Genomic DNA, 24,560 nt, shown 5'->3' with positions numbered 1-24,560 from the left:
AATCTTATAACTGGGAATATGGAGAATCACTTTCCAATAGTTATGTTTTTGCCCTTTAAGGGCACATAAAACATTATTTGCAAGGCATATATGCTTTGCATGATACATAATTGCCCCCTCCCCCCAGATACTGCTACTATTTGCTATATTTAGAAATTTAAGACCAGGAGCAAACATCTTTCAGACTAATTTTTTGCTTTTTCATAAGTGCAACTTTTTAATAAAAATTTACATCTAGATAAACAATCTTCAGATTTTTGAAACTTTAATAAGATTTTAAAAACATCATGACTTAGAACTGAAAAACATACACGTTTAGCACACAAATATTGTAATACGAATCAACTCCAACTCCATTTGAAAACATGTGAATCAAATTACAGTTTTAGAAGTTAGTAATTCACATTTAAGCAAGTTAGCGCCTTGCTGAATTCAGCCTTTGTAAAAAAAGAGACTTAGTGCATATTGTAATGGCACAATGTGCTTTTGTACCATTTTGTTGATTTTTTTCCACCTTATTAAACAAGATCAAGTTCTTGAAAGTTGGTAGATAACAGCTAACTTCCTATGACATGTGAAACTTCCAGTGGTAACAGTTACATTTTGTAACAGAACACTTCCTATAGATTTCTTTGCCTATCTTAAAATTTTAAAAGCAATCATTTGTAAGGATTGCATCAACATCAATTTAGCAGAGGAAGATCAAACTTTATTGAAACTGCTTGCATACAAAATATATTGCACTATAACCAAACAAATGTCAACATAAAATCCAATCTGTTGTCGCTAATATGTACAGAGAATATTGCCCAAGAGCAGTTACATTACAAGGTCATTCTACCTTGGTTAATTATCTACAGTATTTTAAACCAAACAGCTTACAGATGATGTGTGCAAGGTACCAATTTCTGTTTTCAAATACTATACATTCCCAGAATAAATAACTAAAAATCAACATTAATGTTTGGCAATACTTTTAAAAGACTTTTTAATATTCTTGAAATCATGTGCAGTTTGTTGCCATTTTTATATGCTTATTTGTATGCAAGGAAAAGTAACTGTAAAATGAAAATTCAAAGAAACAAACTCACAAAATACATCAGAGGCAGAACTTCGGTTTGCACGGCTCTGTACAGATTCAGTGGTACCCCTACTTGGAGTTATTTTTTAAGAAAAATATAACATCTTAAGAGTGAAGGTCCTTCACATATTTTTCCTCAGTAAATTTCATTCATAAAAAAGACTCAAAAACAGAACCAAAACCCAACACATCAAAAAACAAAAGAAAAAAAAAAAACTAAAGGAAAGAAGTATTTGTTAACCAATTCTAGTCTGCTTTCCAATCCCACTTATACATTAGACCTAACATTTCAAAGCTTACAAAACATTTAACCTGCTTCCAATGTTTCTTAGACAAAGTACCTGTACTTCACAGGATTATTATGCACACATGAAAATGACCTTCCTATCTCCCCCAAATAACCTTGAAATTAAAATATGAAAAACTTCACAAAACTTGGGGAGGACAAAATAAAAAAGGCTCTAAGTTAAAATTGGTCATCAGGCCAAAGAGCAGGCATATCCTACTAACTTTCGACCAGGAAGATTTGTTCCTAGCTGAAAACATTTTAGCCTCTCTCAAATGAAAAGATAGTTATTTCTTCTCCTGTCTATACAAAAAAATTACACATCCCTCTCAATAACACTATTTGTCAAACTTCAGTGCAACAAAACGAAAACAAAAACAAGTTCTATTCTTTATACTGCCTAACCTGATGTTTCTGTAAGGAAAAAAATATGGAAAGCATGCATTCTTCTATAAAGTACTAATGTTTGACAGGGTTTGCTACATCTTTAACATTTAGTGTTTCCAACTTATCTTCCCTGAACTCTGCATCCAAATATAATATTCCTACCTGCCAAGATATAAAAAAGGCACAGATCATACAACTTTTTTTTTTTTGCTAATGAAAATGACAAACGTCACATCACACACATCTCAGGGTCCACTAAAATACTGGAAAAGTGGACCAAACATAAACTGACACAGGACATGAAATGACATAGTATTTTCATGGACTTCTATAGGAGATTGAAAACGGAAGTGTAATATGATTACCAAAAATGCTATTTATTCAGAAAAACTGAAATGTACCGGCGAGTTATCACCCGATGCAGGAAAATGGTCCAAATCAACAACAACAACAAAAAATCACTGCTCAGTACTTTAAAAAATAAACCAAACTAAAATCCTGCCCTGAAATGCTAAAGTATTACTTAAAAGCAATGTTTCAAAATTTCAACGTCTTTTTGTGCAAATTTGAAAATTGTTGCTTATGGCCAATACCAAAAAAATAAATTTCCTAAACAGAATTTGTGTTCATTTCATGCCCTGTGCCATCTTGCCTACTATTTGTCTTTGGCCTAACAAAGTTTTCTAATATGGAATAAGAGTTATGGAAATGGTTTAGGAAATATAACTTCAGAATTATGCAGTTTAGGGTACTCCGTTCACAAGTGGTTGCTGACCATCCACGTTGTCTGGCTTCTCCTTCTTCTGGTTACGATCTTTACCCGTGCGCAGCCGATTACCTTCACTGGAGGTATTCTGTAATGTTTTAGTGTGGACACTCCTTTCATTATTGCAGTCAACTCTGATCTAAAACAAGTTATAGTTGTTATATACACAGACCATATCCTATTGTAATCTGTAATTGGCCTGATAAGAAATTTAAGCCTGAAGTGTAAGTTCCACATGTTAAAAGGGGAAATGGGAGTGAGGATAGAAGTAGTATAAGAAATTAAGGTCAGGTACAAGAAATTAAGGTCAGGTAGGATTTTTTATTTAGTTTATGATTTTAAAACACTCTTCTCTTCTTTAACCGGAACACACTGGTCATCTCATTGCGTCCAAAGTTAGATTAAAAACTCACAATCCTACCGTGTCTTCTTCTAAGCAGAATAAAATAATGAGAAATAGTTAATGAATTACTATTACTAATTATGAGATAATATATACCTATGTAATACCAGAGTTCAAAAGAATGGATTATTCTTTAAAGACTATGAAACCCAAGGGGGCAGGGCCCAAATCATTGCCTTCCTATTCCACCTTTACCAGAATAAGAAGTCAACTAACTTGTTATGTAACTAGCCTTTAGTTAACACCTGAATTGTCTACCATAGGTATGATTAACTTTCTCTATACTGAGGCTCCCACTGTCTTACACGAGAAAAATTTGAGCATTGCTTTCTTATAGCTTGTATTTTGGGCAAGGGAAGTCAGATGATAATACAACTTGAGCTCTGTCTGAAGAATATGATGGTATAGGGAAATTTGACAATACTAATATGTGGAAGGAGTAGAATCCCAAGACATGTGTAAAGATGAATGCAATTCAGAAAATAAAAGTATCCTATAAATCTTGGAATATAAGTGCCAACATGGAACACTTATAAGTGCCAACATGGAACACTTAAAACACTGCTAACAATTCCAGATGCTGTATAAAAGGAAGATAATATTGACCAGTGGGCTTAAAACAACTACAAATATTGATCTGCTTCCAGTACAAATGCTACATATATCTCAAAATGGTTTGCTGTAATTTCAAAGTGTGTTCACATGTTGGGTGTCTCAGTGTGTTTATTTATTTTAAGGATTTTTATTTACTTATACACGAGACGCAGAGGCAGAGGCATAGGCAGAGGGAGAAGGAGGCTCCCTGCAGGGAACCCAATGTGGGACTAGATCCCAGGATCACGCCCTGAGCCAAAGGCAGAGGCTCAACCACTGAGCCACCCAGGCATCCCTCAGTGTATGTTTTTTTTTAAAAGATTTTATTTATTTATTCATGAGAGACACAAAGAGAGAGAGAGAGAGAGAGAGAGAGAGAGAGAGAGAGAGGTCAGTGTATGTTTTAAATGTTTGGCTGTCAAGGATTTAGTGCTCTAACTTGGATCTATTCTCCTACACAGAAAATACAACCTTTTTATTTGATGTCCTGTTTTAATTATAAATATAATTATGAACACGCATCCTTTTAACCAATATGACCAGATTGCCAAATTCATGGGACACACTTTAAGTGGGGAATTACAAGGCCAACAGATAAATGCCTTACATCTTTGTAAAGCACACATATGTACATCATTTCATCATCTCTTTATCTCAATCTAAGGTCTTTTCTATTCCTTGGGAACTTGCCAATAGTTAACACTTACTTACAATTGCTATGACTCCTAAGGAATATTCTGTCATGAAGTTTCTGCTCTTAAAAAGCATCCCACTAATGTTGGTGTTGGTCCCAAACCAATCTGTAGTCAGTAAGGAACCCTAACTACTTAGACTAAGAACTGAGAGTTAAAGGAGCAGAGGAGACTATGGGTTCTGGGAATCAGACACCAGGGCTCAAATATCACTCTACTATATGTATGCTCACTATGTGACCACAGACAAAGGACTGAATCTTTCTAAAAGCTTCAGTTTACTCACCTAAAGAATAGAAAAATAAAACTACTTACCTCAGGGGCTGCTGAAAGATTAAATGAGATAACACAACACACACAAACCACTTAGCAACGGTGTCCGACATCCCCCAGGGGTAATTTTAAAATTATTTAACAATGGGGTCAGCATAGGTCATAACCAACTGAAATGGGATTCCCAGAATAGAGACTGGTTATAAACAAACAGCTGGCTGATTCAGCATGTACTAGCTGAGAGCATCATCAGCCCTCTCATATTACCTATGAGATAGACACCTTCTTTTCCTTACTTTCCACTCAAAGAGATCACCCTATCTCTGCAACTAAGGGGAAGAGGGATCAACAGGGTTTACTGAGGTCTCTCTCTCTCAGTATATTCCAGGATGTCCCTTTTCTTCAGGGAATTCGGGGAGAACCACCAACTTGGAACTAAGTCCTGATGAGCTGTCAAAGTCTTCACAAATGCTTAAGACCGCATATTCTCTAGGGAAATCTTTGTATACTTGTCATGAAAAACTAGGATTGCCCACAATGTAATGTTGAAAATCTTTCACATATACCAATTTTACAACTTTTGAATATGTTTAAAAATTAAAATAAACTTGTAAGTCTCAAACTACAGTAATTCAAATAATTTAGATGAAAAGTGGCACACAGGTTTACCTGGAGGGATCCATCAGCTGTTCTTCCTTTAGCCTCTCTTGGATTACGCGGGCGATTATCTGTTCGGGAGTGATCGTCATTTCCTATAGGTCATTTTTAAGACATTCAACAGTTACTGATTCTGACGTGCTTACTGGAAGTTCTTTATTCCCACATTCTCAACTTATTTAGAGCACAGAATCTAAAATATAATCAACAATCTAGTGATTCCAGGTACATAATGCTCAGAAATCTAGCATGGTACCAAGCAGGAGAAAATAGGCATTACAATTCTGCATCAATTATGTTACAGTCAGCCTGAGCTAATGATCACAGGTTATGCATAGAATCCCCAAAGAAGCTGAACTAGTCATCAGTGTTTATTTGTGTATTCTACACATACCATGGAAAGGCTAATGTTCTGTTGATTACTGCTGAGCCTTTCCTCTGGTGACCAGTATATAACAGGAAAAGAGGGTTTTAGTAATACGTCCTTGAATCACCACGATCTTTCACAGGACTTCAGACAGTTGTTAAAATTCACCTTTTATTATTAGAAAAGAACACCTCTGTACCTTTGAAGCCGCCTCCACGTCCTCTTCCTCCCTGTCCTCTTCCTCCACCACCACGTCGCCGTCCGTCTCCTCTGCGCAGAAAGTTCTCCCTCTCTTCCTCTGTTGGAGCTAATGACCAATCACTGAGTTCGTCTCTGTGGTCAGATTCTGTTTCAGAAGCATTTGATGCTTCAGAATTAGTTCCTATCAAGAGTTAAAAGTTATATACCGTTGTCCGACTTAAAAAAAAAAGTTAGGTTAACAGAAGCTTCCAGAGACGTTTCAGGGGCAATCCAATATTCTTCCCAATTTTACAAGCCCAAAGAGTATTATCACCTTCCATTTTGTAAAACAAATTATCTTAAATTCAAAATGAAGGGTTTCACAATATTTGAGGTAATTTTGATTTTAAATGTTTTTGGTTCTCGTTAAAAAAAAATAAAAGGTATTTTATTAGCCATCTAAGTTCAAACCTGAGTATGCCACATCATTAAACAGCTGTGCTCCTTTAAACATCTGCGCTCTCTGGAGGAAAAGTTGTCTACAACAGTTAAATGCAATACCTTGATAAACAAAACCTCTATAAAGAGAGTTCCTTTTAACAAGGTTTGGCCCAGGGACAGAGGGGAATGCATACATTTTGGTCACCTCTGAGAGGGTGGCAAAGGCCACCATGGCAACTGTGTCAGCGAAGGGTCTTTCGTGGGATGAGGGATTGAATTTAGCTGAAAGGGGATAGGCTTGCCTGATGCTTGGTCCACAACCTTCCCTCCCACTCCCACTGAAATAATTTATCATTAATAAAGGAATTATTAAGATAAACTCATTATGCATAGGGGGGTGGGTTAATGATATAGGGGGATGGGAGTGGGGGAATAGAGCTCTATGGTGAGGTGGGACTTCAACAGCAAAAAGAACAGACTGTTGGGAGAGGGGTTAGGGGTTAGGTTCAAGGTTGGCCTTAGGAGTAGGTGTCTCTCTCCCCCACTCCAGAATATCAACTCTACTACCTCTCTCTCTTCCTCTGTTGGAGCTAATGACCAATTATAGCTTCACCATTATAGCTTCTTTCCTGTGGATCTTGAAGGCTTTTCCATCTTAAAGAGTTCCTTTTTGAAATGCAAATATTTGTGAGATGGATTATACCTTATACCATCATTAGCAAGTTACATAGTAGATACACAGTTGAGCAAGAAAGACAGTAGGAACTGGCAGGTGGGGACAGTGTTCAATGGAAGGTACTGGGAGAGAAGAAAGAAGCACTGACAGAAAAGCTGGGAAGGCAAAGAGAAGCTTTGCCTACTTCTTGACTGTGCCTGGGGCTGACTTTGGCCATGACACTCAAAATCACCTTATGAGCCATAGGATGCAGAGCCCTGATTTACACAGTCCATCCAGCAAGTATGACCAGCACATGCCTGACAAAAAAATGAGCCACAGTACACAAATGAAAAAAATTTTGGCTATACAGTAATAAAATCAGGAAAGGCCTTAAGAAAGTCATCAACACACAAGGGCTTAAGCAGATTTATCCCCAGTCAGAACGTGGACAGAACTCACACCTGCCCTGTAAACTCTGTGTGTTATTATCATGTTTTAACTCTATATGTCTCTTGCAACACAATTTGACCCACTGTGAATCGGAAACCATGTAGTGAGAAACCGTTATAATGGGGTTCTAATGAATATTAGAGATTAGCAGCTATTAAGTCTAGGAACAGATAAAGTTACTGAGTAAAATGCTTAGTTTGTACCTGAAGTATATCCAGGACCGCGTCTGCCGTGCCCCCTATTTCTGTAAGGTCTACTACCTCGACCCATTCCTTGACCATCATCAGTCACATAGCCTTTTTCCTTATCTGTACGATTTGGTGGTGGTCTAGAACTAGCTCCAATCTGTCGCAACTGCTCATCAATTTGTAATCTCTCCAAACGCAACTGGTCTACTTCCTATTTAAAATATACAAGATAACAGTAAAAATAATTTGACATTTTACTTAATAATACCTTTCTCCTTTTCATCAGATAAAAATATACTGGAAATATTTCAATTTCAGTTCTAAATTTATAGTAAACACTGTTACACAGAATTATCAGGAAATTGAATGGTCTCCTTAAAAAGAAAAATTACTATAGATAACAGATTATCGATGTCCATAATTAGAGATATAACAAAAATACTCAGCATTAGAATTCTACTGTATAGAATTTAAAGTTGATTTGGTACTATTATCCAATAGAATCTGTTAAGGCACAGATATGCTAGTTTGGGGACTTCTTGATGATAGGATGTTGAATAAAGCAACTCTAAAATACAGGTAAATGACATTTAAGGTTTAACCAGCTAACCTTAAAAATCACACACTGTAAATAATCTTAACTGAAATATATTTGCCAGTTCTTATCTTAATTTATGAAGCACTGCGTTTGGGCCATCTTCCGCTTTCAAGGAACATATATTATGGTAGGTCTTTGGATATGATCACACAGTTAAGGAAAAATTATTTTCAGCAAACTGAAAATGCTCCTATTCCTTATATGGTAGGGGAGGGGGATATGACTATTTAAGAGCTGACCAAAAAAGTTAGACTTAACATCAAGCCTTGAAAGCTCTTAAAGACTACAACTGTGCTAGAACAAGTACAACAAAACAGTATTAATGTTGATCAAAATATACACCTGGGCTCCACTGACAGACCCTTACACACAGTGCTTCTGATATGCTGGGTTCTGTCAAATTCAGATGAAGCTTCAATTCTAACCCTTGTCCTTGCAATCTACCCAAAAAACATCTCCTTTACTGGCTATAGGGAACTGGATCCATAACTCTTAATAGTACTGGGTGTCTGAGGAAAGCAGTGGCCATCATAGGGACTGCCTACATGGACAGTCACTGGATAAGCCCCTGTTAAGCTAAGTTCTTAAAATCCTGGTTGTGGATGCTTCTGGCAAAGAAAGGGCAGATAGGTTTAATCTGTGCTCTGAACCAAATTTTCTGTTTTACAAAGGACTTGAGCAAAGGAGAGACTGAGTGAGTAGCTTACTCCTAGAGTATAGTTATAGCTCATGGAATGGGTGTATCTTGCAAAACAGAATGGTAGTCCAGGTTATCCCAATGGGGCAAAGCAGTCACCTTTTGGTGAGAGATGCCAGGCCCAATCAAGGGAAGATCTAGTGATGGAAAGAATAGCAACAGGACAACTGCTGATAACCAAAAAAGATTCAATTGTGAAGAATAAATAAAGGGATCTTAAAAAGAACATTAGTCAAAAGAACAAGGGATTGATTATAATGCAACCCTAACTCTCCAGGTCATCATAATTATTTAAGCTAAGAATATAAAAAAAACCACATACAACAGATTACAAATAAAACACACCTTAAAACAAAAATAAAAAGCAAACCAATGGGGTATCCTACCCATGCAAACCTTGCTGGATGAAACCTTCCCATTTTCAATTATTACGTGACCACCATAAGATGAGTGAAGCCTAACTATTGCACTTTTGTTCCCCTTATTTGCATCCAAATCAAAATTGTTTATTTCTTTCAAGAAATCAGCAAAAATATTCTTATTAAGATAAGATCATACATAAAATAGAAAGCTGGATTATTTTTAAATACTATTTAGTACCAATCACTTGTAATTTTGATGCATACAGATATAAAAAGAAGAAATTATAAAAGTGACATGGGTAAGATCTCATTTCATTGAATTATAGAACATTTTGGCCACAGGAAATCTTAGAAAAGCATCCAATATAGGCAGAAGTGACTTGCCTAAAGTCACATAAACTAGTCCATGATAGAAGACAGACTAGAAGCAAGTCACTGGACTGCCAATCCAGTGCTCCTTCCACTATATCTTGTAGCTTCCTAGTTCCTGATTTCCAGTTTGCAATCTAGAGAAGGCCTAACTGTACAAACACTAACTAAAACGAGCATCTAAAAGACATAAGTTGTTTATATTTTGTATAACAGAGTATAGAGAAAAATACAAAGGGTAAACATTTAAACAGACGACTTCATGAAACACTGAGATTTCCTTGATATATGACATAAAAGGGACAAACAAAGGCAAGTGTTAACAGACACAAAATTTGGCCTGGAAAAAACTCACAAAGGCTAGAAAGGATCAACTGAATGAAAAGGCTATGTACAGGAGTGCCTAAATTGAGTGTAAGGGTTTAACAATAGAATAATGGGAAATAGGGGAATTTACTAAGAACTGGGATATTGGTCCTTTAATTTGTAATGATAGAAAATGGACTTGTGTTTTCAGAAGGAATATAATAAGCAAAACAAAGTATTTTCTCTATTACCTTTTACAGGTCATTCATTGTAACGTACAGGCTAGAATGAACCTTCACTGCTGAAAGACTGCCTGACTGTGGAGTTTTTATATTTTAGTACAAAAGGATTAGAAGTTAAAGTTCTTCTTGTTCTCACCTTTAAATAGTTCAGGTGATAATCCAGAAGAACAGTGGCATTAGCAATGCTGTCCTTTGTTCCCACAAAAACAAATGGTACCATACCCTGAAAAATAAATGGCAACAACGATCCTATAACATCAATAATGGATTATTTGACAAAAATGCAAATAGTGACTAAATCCCTAACACAGGGCCTGACAAACAGAAGGTATACAAAGGTTTGTTGAAAATATAACTCAATACATGGAAACAAAAGTAGTTGGCAGATTTTACACATCTACTGTGAATAACGACAGATCAATACAGCAACCCCATGAGTGTACCATATTGTTATGTTTTAAATGCTACTATTAAATGTTGGCAAAATCACAAATTATGTAATTCAAAATTATACAAGCTCTGACATGAGATGCATAAACAAAACAAATACTTTAAAGTACTTTAATTCATACACTACAGGCTGAATCTAGATCAAATTCTTTAAAGAGAAATTCAAAGTTAAATACTAGGGCACAGAAATAAAAACTAAATCCATTTTGCTAACCAAGTCAAGAGAGTAAAAACAAAACACAAAAAGAATTAGGATAAATTAAAATGCACTAATTAATCTGTGCGGGGGAATGGGGTAAAGAGGCAGGTCCATGAGCACAAAATTTAGCATTTCAATAAATTTCAGTAATGTACTCTAAAAATTATAGAAGGCTGAATCATAAGGGAAGTTTGATCTTTTCCCCATGACACTACTTTAATGTAGATTTTCAGAAAGGAATATACTGAAAAATTTATACTTCTAGCCCATGAATACAAAGGAGAAAAAAAAATTTCTTGTCAGAAGTTCTAGGGAAGCCTAGGTATCGTGCAGATAGCTAGCAATGATGACATCTGAAGTGGAGAAGACGTCAATATTTTGCGACCGAAGAAATGTACATGGTTACTTATATTCACATGTGACTATAGAAAACCATACAGCTTTGATGAGGATAAAATTTTCTAGGCAAAGTTTTTAAGTGTGAAAAACCAAGAAGAAAAAAAAAAAAAAAAAAGAAAAACCAAGAAGCTGTGTCTTTAGAAAGTATCACCCCTTTAAATTAGAAAGAGCAATCATTTGATAGGTGTGGCTACTGTTGGGCTGCTTTTGCTTGCCTGCATTCAGGAAACAGCATCTTAAATGCATTATGGGGCTGAACAGGTTCCCCCCACCTTTCCACATGAACATGGCTGTTGATGGGGAACAAAACTGAACAATGAAGAAATAATGTTTGTCAAATGACCTGTATCTGGTAGGCAAGGCACTGCTTCCTAGCGCAATGATCACCTGAAGAGTTAGGTACCACTGAAAACCCATGGGCTTCATACAGATTTTTTTTTGCATCGAATAATATATGTACTGTGGAAATAATCAGGCTTATGAATCAGACCTCCGTTTCTCAAAAACACTTTTTAACTATTTTTCCCCCAACTAATGTTGTTACAAAGCAGTTAAACCTTATTACTTTCCAAAATGTCATATGATGAAATGCTACACTCTTCCCTCTAGATCATGTATGTCTAAAATAAACTTTAAAGCCCTAAGTCCCAGATTTAGTCTGATCACTCTGGAGCAAATAATTTTAAAACATATTCTCTTTCCCCACATCCAAACTGTTGTGGTACCCAAGTGCTATTCTAATTTGAGCACTAGGGGACCAGAATAGTAAAATGAAAAAGGGCCAAGAGCACAAAGGGGGGCCTTCAATATGGACACCAGGACAAAGGGATTCCTTGACTAGGATAAGAACTGAGCTGCCCGGCAGAGAGGAATATCCAATCCACTTGTGGTTGTATTTCTCTTTATAAAATGGTAGGTTTTGCTTTTCATCTCTGGTGAACCATAACATTTTTTCCCATAAATAGTTCTCATGGGCCACAGAGTGGGTCCTGCCCCCAAATAACTAATGATGTGGCCAAAGAGATTAACAAGTGAAAGTGTATGTAGTAAGTGCTACCAAGAGGGATGAGCACACTGGAACACAGAAGGGGACAAGGCCCTCGAACCAGCCAGGGGGAGGGGACCTGTGGCAAGTACACAAAGAAAGCTGCACAAGGAGCAAGGTCCAAGCAAGATGGCAAGTTGGAGGGTAAAAGGCACTCCGATGGAGGAAACATATGTACACAGAGATAATAGTGTTCAGAGAACTCTAAGGACTTCAGTATGGTTCAAGCTGCTCTGGAGGGTAAAGGAGGGCGGAGTGATAAGAGATGACATAGGACAGGTGAACATCAAAGAAAGGCCTGATAAGCCAACAGGAAGGAACTTGAGCTTTTTCCCCAGGGCAATGGATGAACATACCCCAAAACACTCTTCCACCATCCCCCAACCCTGATGGTCTTTCTTAACAAGGGGAATAAACATTAAAATATAAAATTAAAATTATTTTTCAAGGAATGTTTTCCTACCTGCCAAGCCTTGAGTTCAGGTTTCTGGGATTCCCCTGCTACAATTGATGAAACCACTAACACCTAAAGCAGTATAAGGAATGCAAGTGATGTCATTAACTATAACAAATGATACACAGAAGCCTGAACGCAGGACTTTCACTGTAGGACTTCTAAACCCATTTCTAAACAGTTAGGTTAGTTCAAATATTGAAAACCACTTTCTAAAATATGGCTCTAAGTAGTAACTAATGTATCTAACAGAAGGTACATTTTGAGCTACCACAACCTGCAAAATTTAAAAGATACAGCATGTAAAAATGAAAGACCACCCTCAAAAGAAAAAATGTGATCATTAATTGTAACCCCATATTTTAGGTTTATAGCATCATATTTGTCACTGTGAGTAAACTGAGAAGTAGGTATCACTTTGGTTTGTAATCTTTCATAAGCTGGCAATTAGATTTCAAAAAAAAAAAACACCAAAAAAATGAGTAGCCTATAAGCCTAATCAGAGAAAACACCCAAAACACCAACTGTGACATCTGGGTCAAAGAAATTACTTATAGTATAATTCAGAGTGACAAATATTTCTTACCCTCTGGACTTTTGTACTGTTAGGTTGAGAAAAATGAGTGCTGTTTTCCTTTATATCTATATGTTTTTTTTCTTCTGAGGGAGTAGGTCCAACCCTTGAGTTACTGGAAGGTAGGGAATTTGGTGGCATAATTTCCTTGGTAAAAAACACAAAACAGAGAAAAAAGGACCAATTTAAAAGACTTTATTTAGCTCCATTTTTGTATCAATGATCATATTTTAAGAATATAAATTACTATAAACATTTTTGGCACATGGAATTACAGAATGCAAATATTATGCAGTAAAACCCCCAAAAGCTAAAAGAACCTTGCACAAAAGACTAGTCAATATGTGAAAAACATGGCAATTTAGGGGGATTTTATTTTTAAACGGTATTGCTGTATAGAAGAGCACACCCTTACCTCCCCCAACCCACACAAATACTTTACAAGCTGCTACCAAAAAGCATATATTCATGAAGATAAAAGTGGAGATTATACAATTTAAAGACTGGGAAGAGACATTATGCCCAGATAAAAATTGAAAGCAACCACAAAATAAACACACATACACACACAAACTGAAAAGGACAGAGAACAAAAGGCAGAAAACCTAACTAGTGTCCCAACTTGATCTGTCAGCAATATTAAACAATATTTGAAAAATGCCTTATACTTTTTTTTTAATTTATGTACATCCATTTTAAAGATTGAGAAAGAAGATTTAAAGGTGTTCAAGTGACTAGTCCCAAGTCACTTTCCAGCTATAACAACGTTTGGCATGACTAATGGTCAGAATTTTCACATTCCCAGCATGTGCACAGTAGAGGGCTCTAAATTAACATGTTGAATAAAACAATATGAAACTTTTATCAGACAAATCAGAAACACATGACTATAACATACCTCTTCTTGTGGAACACTTTTCTCATTTTCAGCTTCAATTCTCACCCTCACAACTCCTGACTTGTCCACAATTTCCTGAATCAGTTTTCCATTCTTTCCTATTACCTTGCCTAAGTTAAGAAATGAATAATTCATGTTTGGTTTTAAAAACATGTTATCTCAAACCAGTAAGCACACCCCACTGTAAACTATCACATAAAACTGTAAGATTTCAAAACCCAAACAGAAACTCTTTTCATAAAGACAGAGTTAACCTGGCTTTCTGTTTTACTAGGTTGTCACTGTGTGGTTTGTATCACTCTGCAAAGTTCTGTAAAAGGAATGAGGGGAAATGACAGATAACAGAAAATATATTCATTCGTTTATTCATTCAACAATTTTAGTTCTGTCTGTATCTGATTTAAATCTGCTTCTTTGCCTATGGTAAATATTTTTAGAATCTTATATGTCACATTTATAAAAGATACTCTAAGTTGAAAAGGAATTAAGCAGCTAAACATACACTAAAAGAAAGGCACATTTTTCAGGCCAATGTGTTAAATATAATACTACTCCTGTGTATCACTCTTAGCTTGTATCAGTATATTAAAAGGTCAAGTATGACTTCTTAATCTCTAGTCACAGTCACAGAATAAAAGATTAAGAAATCACACTTTAAGAGAACTCAAAACCACAATGAAAAAACTTATAACCAGTTCAAGATTAAGTATTATTCAATACCATCTGTTCTAACTCCAAAGACTTTGAATACTGCTAATCAACAGGCATTGTTTCCCTCATTTTATAAAATTGAATCATATCCTTAACTGGGAAATGACCACTTTCATAGCCATCATCATGCATTAGTGTAAACCAAGACTCTACAAACAAAAAAAGAACTATTGGTTCTAGAAATCTACATGTGAATCACATTGGCTTCCAGGAGCCCTCTCAAGGTACCTAAAGCACCCTATACCAGCCAAACTCATCATGTGCTTGTTCCACCATCTCGTCTAAGGCAAGGATAGGGAAAAAATTGGAAGCCAAAATTTGCTTCAAGTCTATCCTACAGAAGAACTCAGGGAAAGCCTCATGACAAGATCTTGTGATTCTTCTAATCAGCATAACCTCGGCACTCTTGCCATGTCTGGCAGCCTCACCCCTATAATCTCCTTTGACTGGTTGGCGGTCAGGGAACAGAACTGATACTAAATCAGGACTCCCAATATAGGGAGGTCCTTTTGTCAATTGTTTCTGCTCCTCTTGTCTTCAAAGGAAAAGAGGTGGGGGAAGAGAGAAGTTACATGGAGTTGTCCCACAGTTTGTTTTTAATCTATGATACTTACATTTTTTGAATAAATGTGATTTTAATAAAGGTCTAAATGAGTTAGGAAAAAGAAAAATGAACTTGGCACATGTTGCTAATATCTCAACTATCCTAGGTATAACATGTTAACTATAGTTAACTGAATAATTAAACCAATTCACTGTCAAAGTGGATGAAAAACAAGCAAATTTTTAGAAAAGAATGACAAATCTGTGTCAGTACTAGAGAGTTTGTGAAAATAAAAGAGAACACAAATCATATTGTGGGACTCAAAGAAAACTCATGTAATACTAATTAGACCTCTCCCTAAAGATTTGCCTTGCCAAATCTATTATATAAAAATGCTTTCTCAAAAAACTCAACACTGCCAGTGTCATAGTAGACAATCTCTAAAACAGAACTGTTTTATTTTACTCACTAGAAACAAAACAAAACCCAGGCTGATTGTACTTCAGCAGGCTTTCTGGTGAAAGATCACTGCTGGGACCCTCTTCTCTTCAGGTATGACCACAGGTAGAACCTATTTTTAATAGCAGATGATGTAATTCTACTCCACACGATTATTTTCAAGTTTCAACTGACAGCTTACTACAATTCTGCTCTACTAAACTGGAATTGTTCTGAATCAGGAGGAGAAAAGAGAAGTAACATTAACAGGGTCCCCTACTACATCCAGAGCTTAGGCAATGTACATCTATCTATCTATACCTTTCTATCTACAATCTGTTTAGTTATCACAGCAACTCTGTAAGGTGGACACTATTATTCACATTTTTTTAGAGGTAAGAAAAATAAGATTCAAGGGGGCAGAATCAATTACAAGGTCAAATAGCTACCAAAAAGTGAATTAGAGACCGAAATCTAAATTCAACTTCAACTCCAACACCCAAGAACGTTCCCCTAGAGGCATCATGCCTTCTCCCAAATGAACTTTAGTGAATCTGACACCTAAGTTTCTGTTTGGTAATTACTGAAAAAAAAAAAAACCTGTCTTCTGACTATATTTTATAAGAATTTCTAAATTTAAAATAACTTTTCTAACTATAAAATGTATGCAATTGCTTGACAAACTATAAATAAAAAAGAAAATAATTATCATTTAAAACCCTGCTTACTCTGAAGTAATCAGAACAGTGCTATACACACAACTGTGTCCAAGTTATCTCAATAACATTGCATTCTTTAGCTGTCTGTAGAACACAGCTGAATGAATAATCCTGCATTCATTTCACTAGTCTTTATCCTTGAACTAATTTTCTTCAAGAGAAAAATATTATTCCAAGTGTTTTTAATGGCAGAGGAAGATGCTGATTAATTCTATGCTGATAAAAAATAAAAGCAGGTTAAGCAGGACAGAAACTATGGGAACAAAAATGCACAGGAAGGCCATATTTTCTCATTCTTCAAATCTTCCAAAGGGTGTGTGCTACTTTTTATAATCAGTTGTGTGATATCAAGTTCAGAAAATAAAAAAATGTATAGGCAGTATGTCACAATCTTATGTATAAATTAAAGACATAGGTAATATTCTTGATAAAAACTGCAACTTGTTTTGATATGTTCTGCTAACGGTGTCTGCAGCACCTGAAAGTATTGGTAGAGAGTTTCTGGTATTTGCTGGTACTTGTGATGGTGATAGTAATAAAACAATATTCAAAGTCAAAATGAAGAATTACTACTGATGTTGCAAAAAGCCCCAGAGACAGTTACTTTTAGGTTTGTAACTTACTAAATTTAAGTAACTGACATTCAGACCTTTAACTCAAAATGCTATGATTTTATAGACCCCTTAGATCAAATAAATACCAATATCCTCCAAATTATAAAGCCCTCAAATATCAATTCATTTTGAAAAAAACGTTTAAGATTGATTATTTAAAAGATGTATTTATTTGAAAGAGGGAGAAAGTCCCAAGCACTCTACACAGAGCACAGGGTCCGATGCAGGGCTCAATCCCACAAACCTGAGATCACCACCTGAGCTGAAACCAAGAGTTGGATCCTTAACCAACTACCCCCCCGCCACAGGGCTCCTAAAGATTTATGTATTTCAGAGAGAGAAAGTGAGCACAAGAATGCGAGTTAGGGGAGGGGCAGAAAGAGGAGAGAAGCAGACCCCCTGCTGAGCACAGAGCCCAACGCAGGGCCTCGATCTCAGGACCCCGAGATCATGACCTGAGCCCAAAATCTAGAGTTGGACGCTTAACTGACTGAGCCACCCACGCACCCTTTGAAAAAAATGTTTAATTTTAAGATATAGAAAATACACGCTCAAGAGGCTGTACAAAATCTATCCTTCCAGGCACTAATAGGTTTGAACTAGCACAGCAGTATCTTATATACTTTCTAATTTTTGAGTATTGTATTTATCATATATTTTCTGTACACTGTAACAACAGACCATATTTCAAAGCTTAAGCTTCAATTAAATGACACTCCCCCAAGTATATGAACATGGAATGCTATCAGTATTAACTAAATTGTTTCTAAATGGTGTTTTGTAGTGTATGTCAACAGTAATTTCTGACTCACCAACTAAGTTCCTTGGAACTTGAATGACATCTTCAGCAAATTCAAGAAAGCTTCTAGCCTTTTTCACTGCATCCTGATCCTAACAAAAAAGGGGAAAAAATAGGACAAAAGATGAGCCATGTGAAATATTGTTATTTTAGAAAAAAAGCTGTATTGTAAAATATTTACCTCTCCATAAATATGAAATGTGCAGGTATCTTCATCTAGATCAATGGCAGTGACCCCAGGTACTTTTCTAGCTTGCTGAATATTAGCACCATGAGTACCAATAGCTAGACCCATCAGATCTTCTCGTACGATAAATTGTTCATGAAACCTTGAGGCAAGTTGCCTTGAACTCTAAAGAGAAATGCACATCTGATTAATATGCTTTATCACCTATTAAGACAACTGTATTTAGGTCAGCCATATAAATTATCTTGACCCTATATATTGGGGGCCTATAAATTAGTTTCAATTGTAAACTAACAGGTTTTAGAAAATACCTTCCATGGCATAAGTACTTTTTAGGTTCCTGAAGGTCTATACCATTTGATATATTTTTGTTAATAGGAAAGGGCTTATTGTCAAGTTTCCAAGGTAACTTTCGAAAACCTATTTGCAAGGCTGCCTTAGTTAACCAATGATATCAATAATGTAATACTTAAGCAGATCAAATGTTCCCAAATAAAAACCAGCTCACCAGATCTGACAGACTCAATGTTATTTAAGTAAAATAAAAATTTAAATACCATCTTTACAGAAAATCATATTCGTTTTTATTTAAAGGATACATATACATACATATTTTTCTCAGTTTTTTTCCTGGAAACTGCACCATTTACGTAACTTATCATTAGATATTGTGATCTAGATATCCCTCTGATGAAATGGTGACATTAAAACAATACTCTCCTTCCCCTACCTCCCCAACCTGAGGAACAGAATCAAAAAAATTGTTGGTGCAGTCATTAAATCAAATGATTACAGAATGCCAAAGATTTACAACTTATCTTGCATACACACCTGCAACCTAATATGGGAGTCTGTAAGACCTTGTGGTCTGGATCCACAAGTATGATGAATTCTTTCAAATATTCAGTAATGACTGAACTATGTTATACTTGACACCTCAAACTTGTGGATAATTGCTCGCTCTTTAAACAGCATCATCAAAATTTAATGTTTAGTTCTAGCATGCCATTAATGAAAACCAAACATATTAGTGGCTCATGTTGAAAAATGGAAATTTCTTATCTGAATATGTGGATCTCTTTAATATTAGTAGTGAGGAAAGATAGGCATGCACACTAGTTTCTCAGTATTCAACATACCTGCTAATTTGAATGTATGAGTGTAACTAAACAATTCTTAAAAGTCTAATCATCCATTTTGTGTATCAGAGTAACAAAATGTATCAAATGTTCCTAGGACTTTTCAAGAAGTCTTGTTTTTTGAATCCTGGTTCATTCACCTGGTTTATTCTTTTCACTGATAAATGGTAAGTCAAAGGTATCATAACAGATCATTTAAGAAGAATTAGATGTTTAAGAAGAGGCATGAGTATATTTTCCATAATACAATGAAAATAAGGAGGCTGTTCTGGCCTAAAAGTTTGATGCTCTACCGACTGAGCTATCCGGGCGCTCTTTCTGGCCTAAAAGTTATGAGAGAATTACTAAAGAAACCACAAATGTGTGAACATAGGGACATCAAGAAAGAATGAGAGTAAAAACCAATTAAACAGACCTCCATGGCCGTAAGGAAAACAAAGTAGCAAAAGGAGGTATGAGAGTCTCCTCTCCTGCTAAGAGTTCAGCAATCAGACATCAAGTGGGAAGGTGGCAAGTTTTACAAGAATATAGCCTTGACTACCTTCTCTTAATATGCAATTTGCAACTTTTTTTCTTTATTATTTCAACTGCGTAAGTCTTTTCCCTCTAATGAAATGATTAATGACAAGGAACTCTGGAACCTGACAGTAATATACTTGAGTTGGGACATTAAAATCCATTTAGTTTCTATGGTAATGGATGGAAGTACTAGATAGTTATCAATGAAAATAAATGTATGGTGATGGAAATTATTGGAAGATTAATAAAAGTAGATAAAATGCACCTTAAGAGACGAAATAGTAAGTTAGGGAAATAGCCTCTGGCAGGAATCTGAAGACAGGAGTTTTAAAGAGTGACAACCAATTAGAATGAAGAAGTTCTATACCCTTTTAAACAGAGATAAACATACATAATGAAAGGAATATGATTAGATATTTAAATACTCTCTAGTACTTAAATGATAACATGTTATATGGAAGAAGCATTGCCTCATTTTATTAGCAGCTTTGATGAACTTCTAGAAAAAGTGAGTTGACCAAGAAGTTCCTTAATATACATCAACTGCTGCTTAATTCTGAAACCTTAGGCATAAAAAAGTTTAGTATGATTAGGCTTTGTATAATTTAATTTTTCAAAATATAAAATATAGGGAATTGCTAAAAAAAAAACAGTAAATAAAGGACAACCTGCCCATATTCAAGTTTTTAACTCCACAGTTATCATTTCTAGATAGCCTTACACAAGCAGCACTAGGGAAAGCCACATACCTCTAGCTGCTTACTGGCTTCTTCGTTTCTCAGTATCAGAGACAGCTTAGTGCGCAGACTCCGAAAGTGCATGTCAATTAGCATGTGTGCTCGTTTCGAGGTGACTTCATTAATGGACTAAAGGACATAATTTAACACAATTATTATCAAAGCAAATACTCCAAATGAGTATTCAAAATAGAGAAGTCAAAAACACTCACCAAAATGACAAGCTGATAATTCTCTGGATCATAAGTTACAGAAAAGGCACCAACTGCCTTTTTAAAGTCCTTATGTGCCGATTCTTTGGCACACCTAGAAATAAAAATAATATCCACTGTGAAGTTAAGATGAATAATTACCAACTACAGGCCTAAGTATATGCAGAGATTTGTACTTAGTAAAGAACTGTGAATTCATACTAAACATGATGCATGCAAAATGTTATATCCATTAAAAAGTTTAGTTCCTTTGCTGTGCATCTCTGAAATACTTTTAGCCTACTCAAGTATTTGAGATTACAAAAAAGGTTCCTTTGCTATTCATCTCTGTAATACTCAGCCCTTTCAAGGATCTGAGATTACAGAGAGGAAAAAAACAGTTATGCTCTTAAGGGATTGCTTGTGGTTCTAGATTACCAAAGGTGACATTATTTAGGAGAGTCACTCTCCTCTGCAAGTTTCCTTATTTCAGTTACATATGATTAGCAATTTTCTTAACCTTTGGGGATAACTACAGGGTACTCAATTTTGTTTTGCTGCTTCTTTTCTATAGAAAAACTTCTGACCAATTTAGGGGGGAGAAGGAAATGTATAGGAGTCAGAAAGCACAAAAATTTATACATATATGCAATCTCTCCAATCAAAAAAGGATTCCTATGTACTGTGAACTGCAGGTTAATTTTTATCTGAAGTATGACACATCCAAATCAAACTCAGTATACCCCCCCTTTTTAAAAAGATTTTATTTATTCATGAGAGACACAGAGAGAGAGAGACAGAGACACAGGCAGAGGGAGAAGCAGGCTCCATGCAGAGGGCCTGATGTGGGACTCAATCCCGGGACTCTGGGATCACGCCCTAAGCCAAAGGCAGACGCTCAACCGCTGAGCCACCCAGGTGTCCCTAGTATACCCCCTTGATGAAACCTTTAAAAAGGAATCTCTTATCTAAAAAGTCTTAACCATTACTCCAGACCAAGAATTAAAAGATGGAGATGACCTCTGGAAGCTTCGTTAACTCCTGTTACATATTTACCTGAAAATACTAACTTAAAGGAAAAAGACCTGGGGAAGTCTTCATTGTCTAGATTTTGATTTGTAACTTATGACAGATCTGTGCTACTCAGTTTTAAAATTTCAAAATTCTATGTATAAAGTTAATTTTAGGAAACAAATGTATATTAGCTATGTATCTAGCCAACTAAGTTTAGACAAGTGCAGTACTGGCTTGATTATACAGCTGAAAAGCTAAAGGCATTTTTTTCACTACTTTTGCAAATCATTTTTGCCAAAGGTCATCGAATTTAAAAAGTGTTTTCTATTATTTTAAAATTCGTATTCTTTGGGATCCCTGGGTGGCGCAGCGGTTTGGCGCCTGCCTTTGGCCCAGGGCGCGATCCTGGAGACCCGGGATCGAATCCCACGTCGGGCTCCCAGTGCATGGAGCCTGCTTCTCCCTCTGCCTGTGTCTCTGCCTCTCTCTCTCTCTCTGTGTGACTATCATAAATAAATAAAAATTTATTTAAAAAAATTAAATAAATAAATAAAATAAAATAAAATAAAATTCGTATTCTTTTAAATTAATTGCATATCACCTGTAAGTTCTCAGCACTTCTTGCATACCAACTTACATTTGTCGTAAGTCTTCTGGCACGTCCAGTTTGATTTTATGGAAAGTATCTTTTGTGGCAGGTTTGTTGGGATTAACTGATCGTAGACGTTCAATTGTGACAATTTCATTGTATGTAGCATCACATGCTGCATATTCTATCACATAAAACTGAGAGAAATAGATGAAAGTCATTCCTGGTCAGTTTTTAAAGTAAGAACAATAAGCTATACCTATACAGTTATTTTTAAGTTCTCCAAAGGGAAGAAAAAACACTATTTGCTCAATTAAGTAAAACACATGAAACATACTGAACATGTAGAGAAAACATTTTAATAAAATGACAAGTTAGATATTCCTTTAAAACAGACATCCACACTGAAATGTAATACCTGGGTTTTTTTTTTTTTTTTTTTTTTTTTTTAATACCTGGGTTTAGAAAACGCAAATAGTATAAAAAATTTTAAATATGCAGTTTCCTACCTCACCCTTTATCATCCTCACTTTAGCTAACCACCAACAGCAAGGTTCTTTTTCATTTGCTCTGGAATAAACCTACACAAAAATTACAACATAGATTATTTCATAATTAACATTCAGAAATCTATAGATTATCAGACATTGAAGAAAATTCTTAAAATGAGCCAGGTATCTCTTAAAGTCATTTGTTATATACCTTAAAGTAGACTGCAACCCTATAGCTAGGCAGAGAAACATAATCAGAAACTGCTTGATTACCTGGGAGAGCCCTGTACAAAGCACTTTCCTATTTCTTTGTTTCAGGTCTGTAATAATCAGTCCTCTGTATATGCATGCTCAAGAAAAGCAGATTGTTCATAAACCTGGGCATACTTTGCTTGGATACTTTGTGAGCTTTGAAAACATATCTAAAAATGTATATAATTGTTTTTCTTTTTCTCTAATAAGCAAATAACTAATTGGAAGTTATTGACCCTGGCCTACTGCCTGGTCACTAAATAGGTGAGACCTCTGACTACTCAGTCCACTAAGGATACCACCCTGGCATTCATGTCTCCTGGTGCCTAAATGAACAGATCCCTGGTCACTCTCTGGTCTCCTGTCCGCTTCCTCTCTCCACTAAAATGGACAACTCCATCCTGGCAATCCTGTGGATACCACCTTCCTGCTCTCACATACTGGATCAGTTCTTCTAACCAATCTCTCTGGTGATCACGTCAAAGTTCACTTACGATGTGCAGCATGGAACCTTTTGTAAAGACACTAGCAAATCAAAATTAATGGGACAGTATACATGGAGATAGAAACAAATACTCAGAAGCAGAAAGAAGCAGGGAGACAAGGAGGATAAGAGAGGAAAGGAGAGAGAGGTCAGAGCCTACAGGTGATGAGGCAGTTCTTGAGTAAAACTCCTTTTACAATTGAAGTTAACAGTCACACAACACAGTGACTAAATACAGCTTAACCTGCCCTTTCTCTCTTGCCCCCATCACTTCGTCTCAGTTCTGCTCTAGCCAAAGAAATAACCCAGTTAATTGTTAAGTAATACAGGGAGGTCATCTTGGCAACAGCAACTCACTGGTCCCCCATCTTTATGTGACAAAATTGGGGGGGGGGGTTCTCTCAATCAGTCGCTACCATGAGCATTCCTGATACAGACAGACCAAAAGACCCGGTGTCTTGTGTCCCTTTTATAGTCTAAGTTAATGGTTATAAAATACAGTGACTAACACAATTTAACCTACCTTTCCCTCTTGCCACCATCAATCCCTTTCATCTCTTTTCTAGCTAGAGCAACAATCTGTTATGTATCATTGTCAAGTAATACTGTAAGGCCACTCTAGCAAAGTATTTCATTGGTCTCCACCTGTCATGTGACTCAGTTGGGAAAAAGTCTCTGCTGTCCATCCCAACATTATCAGAGCATTTCTGACATAGATCAAATGTCCTTGCCTTCAGGAAGCCTGTAGTCTCCTAGGGAAGCAGACAACTGAAGGTCCTCAAGTACAGACAATGTGTTTCCTACTAGGATCCCTCACAACACCAAGCCCACTCGCTTATATCTAATAGATACTGAGTACATTTTTGGTAACTAAATAGTACTTTATTCTATTCTACTTTAGAAAGAGAAAAGAACACAGGCCTGGACATCAAGAGGCCTTCCCTGAGTATTGCCTAGAATACTACTCCTGCCCCTATTATCACCTTGCATCCTCTTACTTTTTTCCTTCCATCTGCCATGATATTAGCTACTCTGACTAGAATGTGACCTCATCAAAGGCAGGGGACTCTTCTGTTTCACTATACCATCTGTACCCTTGCACAGGAAATAAGAATT

General features: G+C 36.1%; 1 protein-coding gene across 14 annotated transcripts in view; it reads right to left on the bottom strand.

The window, feature by feature from the left end:
- Window positions 1-248: 248 nt before the first annotated feature.
- The window catches only part of FMR1 (fragile X messenger ribonucleoprotein 1), a 38,096-nt gene continuing 13,784 nt past the window's right edge, over window positions 249-24,560 (bottom strand). For 2 of the 14 annotated variants that reach the window (XM_025460820.3, XM_035711833.2), the window contains 14 exons: window positions 22,727-22,798; window positions 22,266-22,414; window positions 20,636-20,729; window positions 20,436-20,552; window positions 18,023-18,193; window positions 17,855-17,933; window positions 14,017-14,126; window positions 13,131-13,265; window positions 12,554-12,616; window positions 10,134-10,220; window positions 7,439-7,634; window positions 5,706-5,888; window positions 5,152-5,234; window positions 249-2,659 (listed from right to left, as the gene is read on the bottom strand). In XM_025460820.3, the coding sequence (XP_025316605.1) occupies window positions 2,498-2,659; window positions 5,152-5,234; window positions 5,706-5,888; window positions 7,439-7,634; window positions 10,134-10,220; window positions 12,554-12,616; window positions 13,131-13,265; window positions 14,017-14,126; window positions 17,855-17,933; window positions 18,023-18,193; window positions 20,436-20,552; window positions 20,636-20,729; window positions 22,266-22,414; window positions 22,727-22,798 (1,701 nt within the window). In that variant the 3' untranslated portion in view covers window positions 249-2,497. Of the gene's footprint in view, window positions 2,660-2,821; window positions 2,953-5,151; window positions 5,235-5,705; window positions 6,718-7,438; window positions 7,635-10,133; window positions 10,221-12,553; window positions 12,617-13,130; window positions 13,266-14,016; window positions 14,127-17,854; window positions 17,934-18,022; window positions 18,194-20,435; window positions 20,553-20,635; window positions 20,730-22,265; window positions 22,415-22,726; window positions 22,799-24,560 lie in introns of those variants that run through there. The other 12 variants (XM_025460821.3, XM_025460825.3, XM_025460823.3 and 9 more) reach the window with 12 other exon arrangements.

Source organism: Canis lupus, chromosome X (assembly GCF_003254725.2).
Source record: "Canis lupus dingo isolate Sandy chromosome X, ASM325472v2, whole genome shotgun sequence".
NCBI classification, from domain to species: domain Eukaryota; kingdom Metazoa; phylum Chordata; class Mammalia; order Carnivora; family Canidae; genus Canis; species Canis lupus.
The sequence above is the reverse complement of the archived record's forward strand: the minus strand, read 5'-3'. Positions and strand labels throughout refer to the sequence as shown.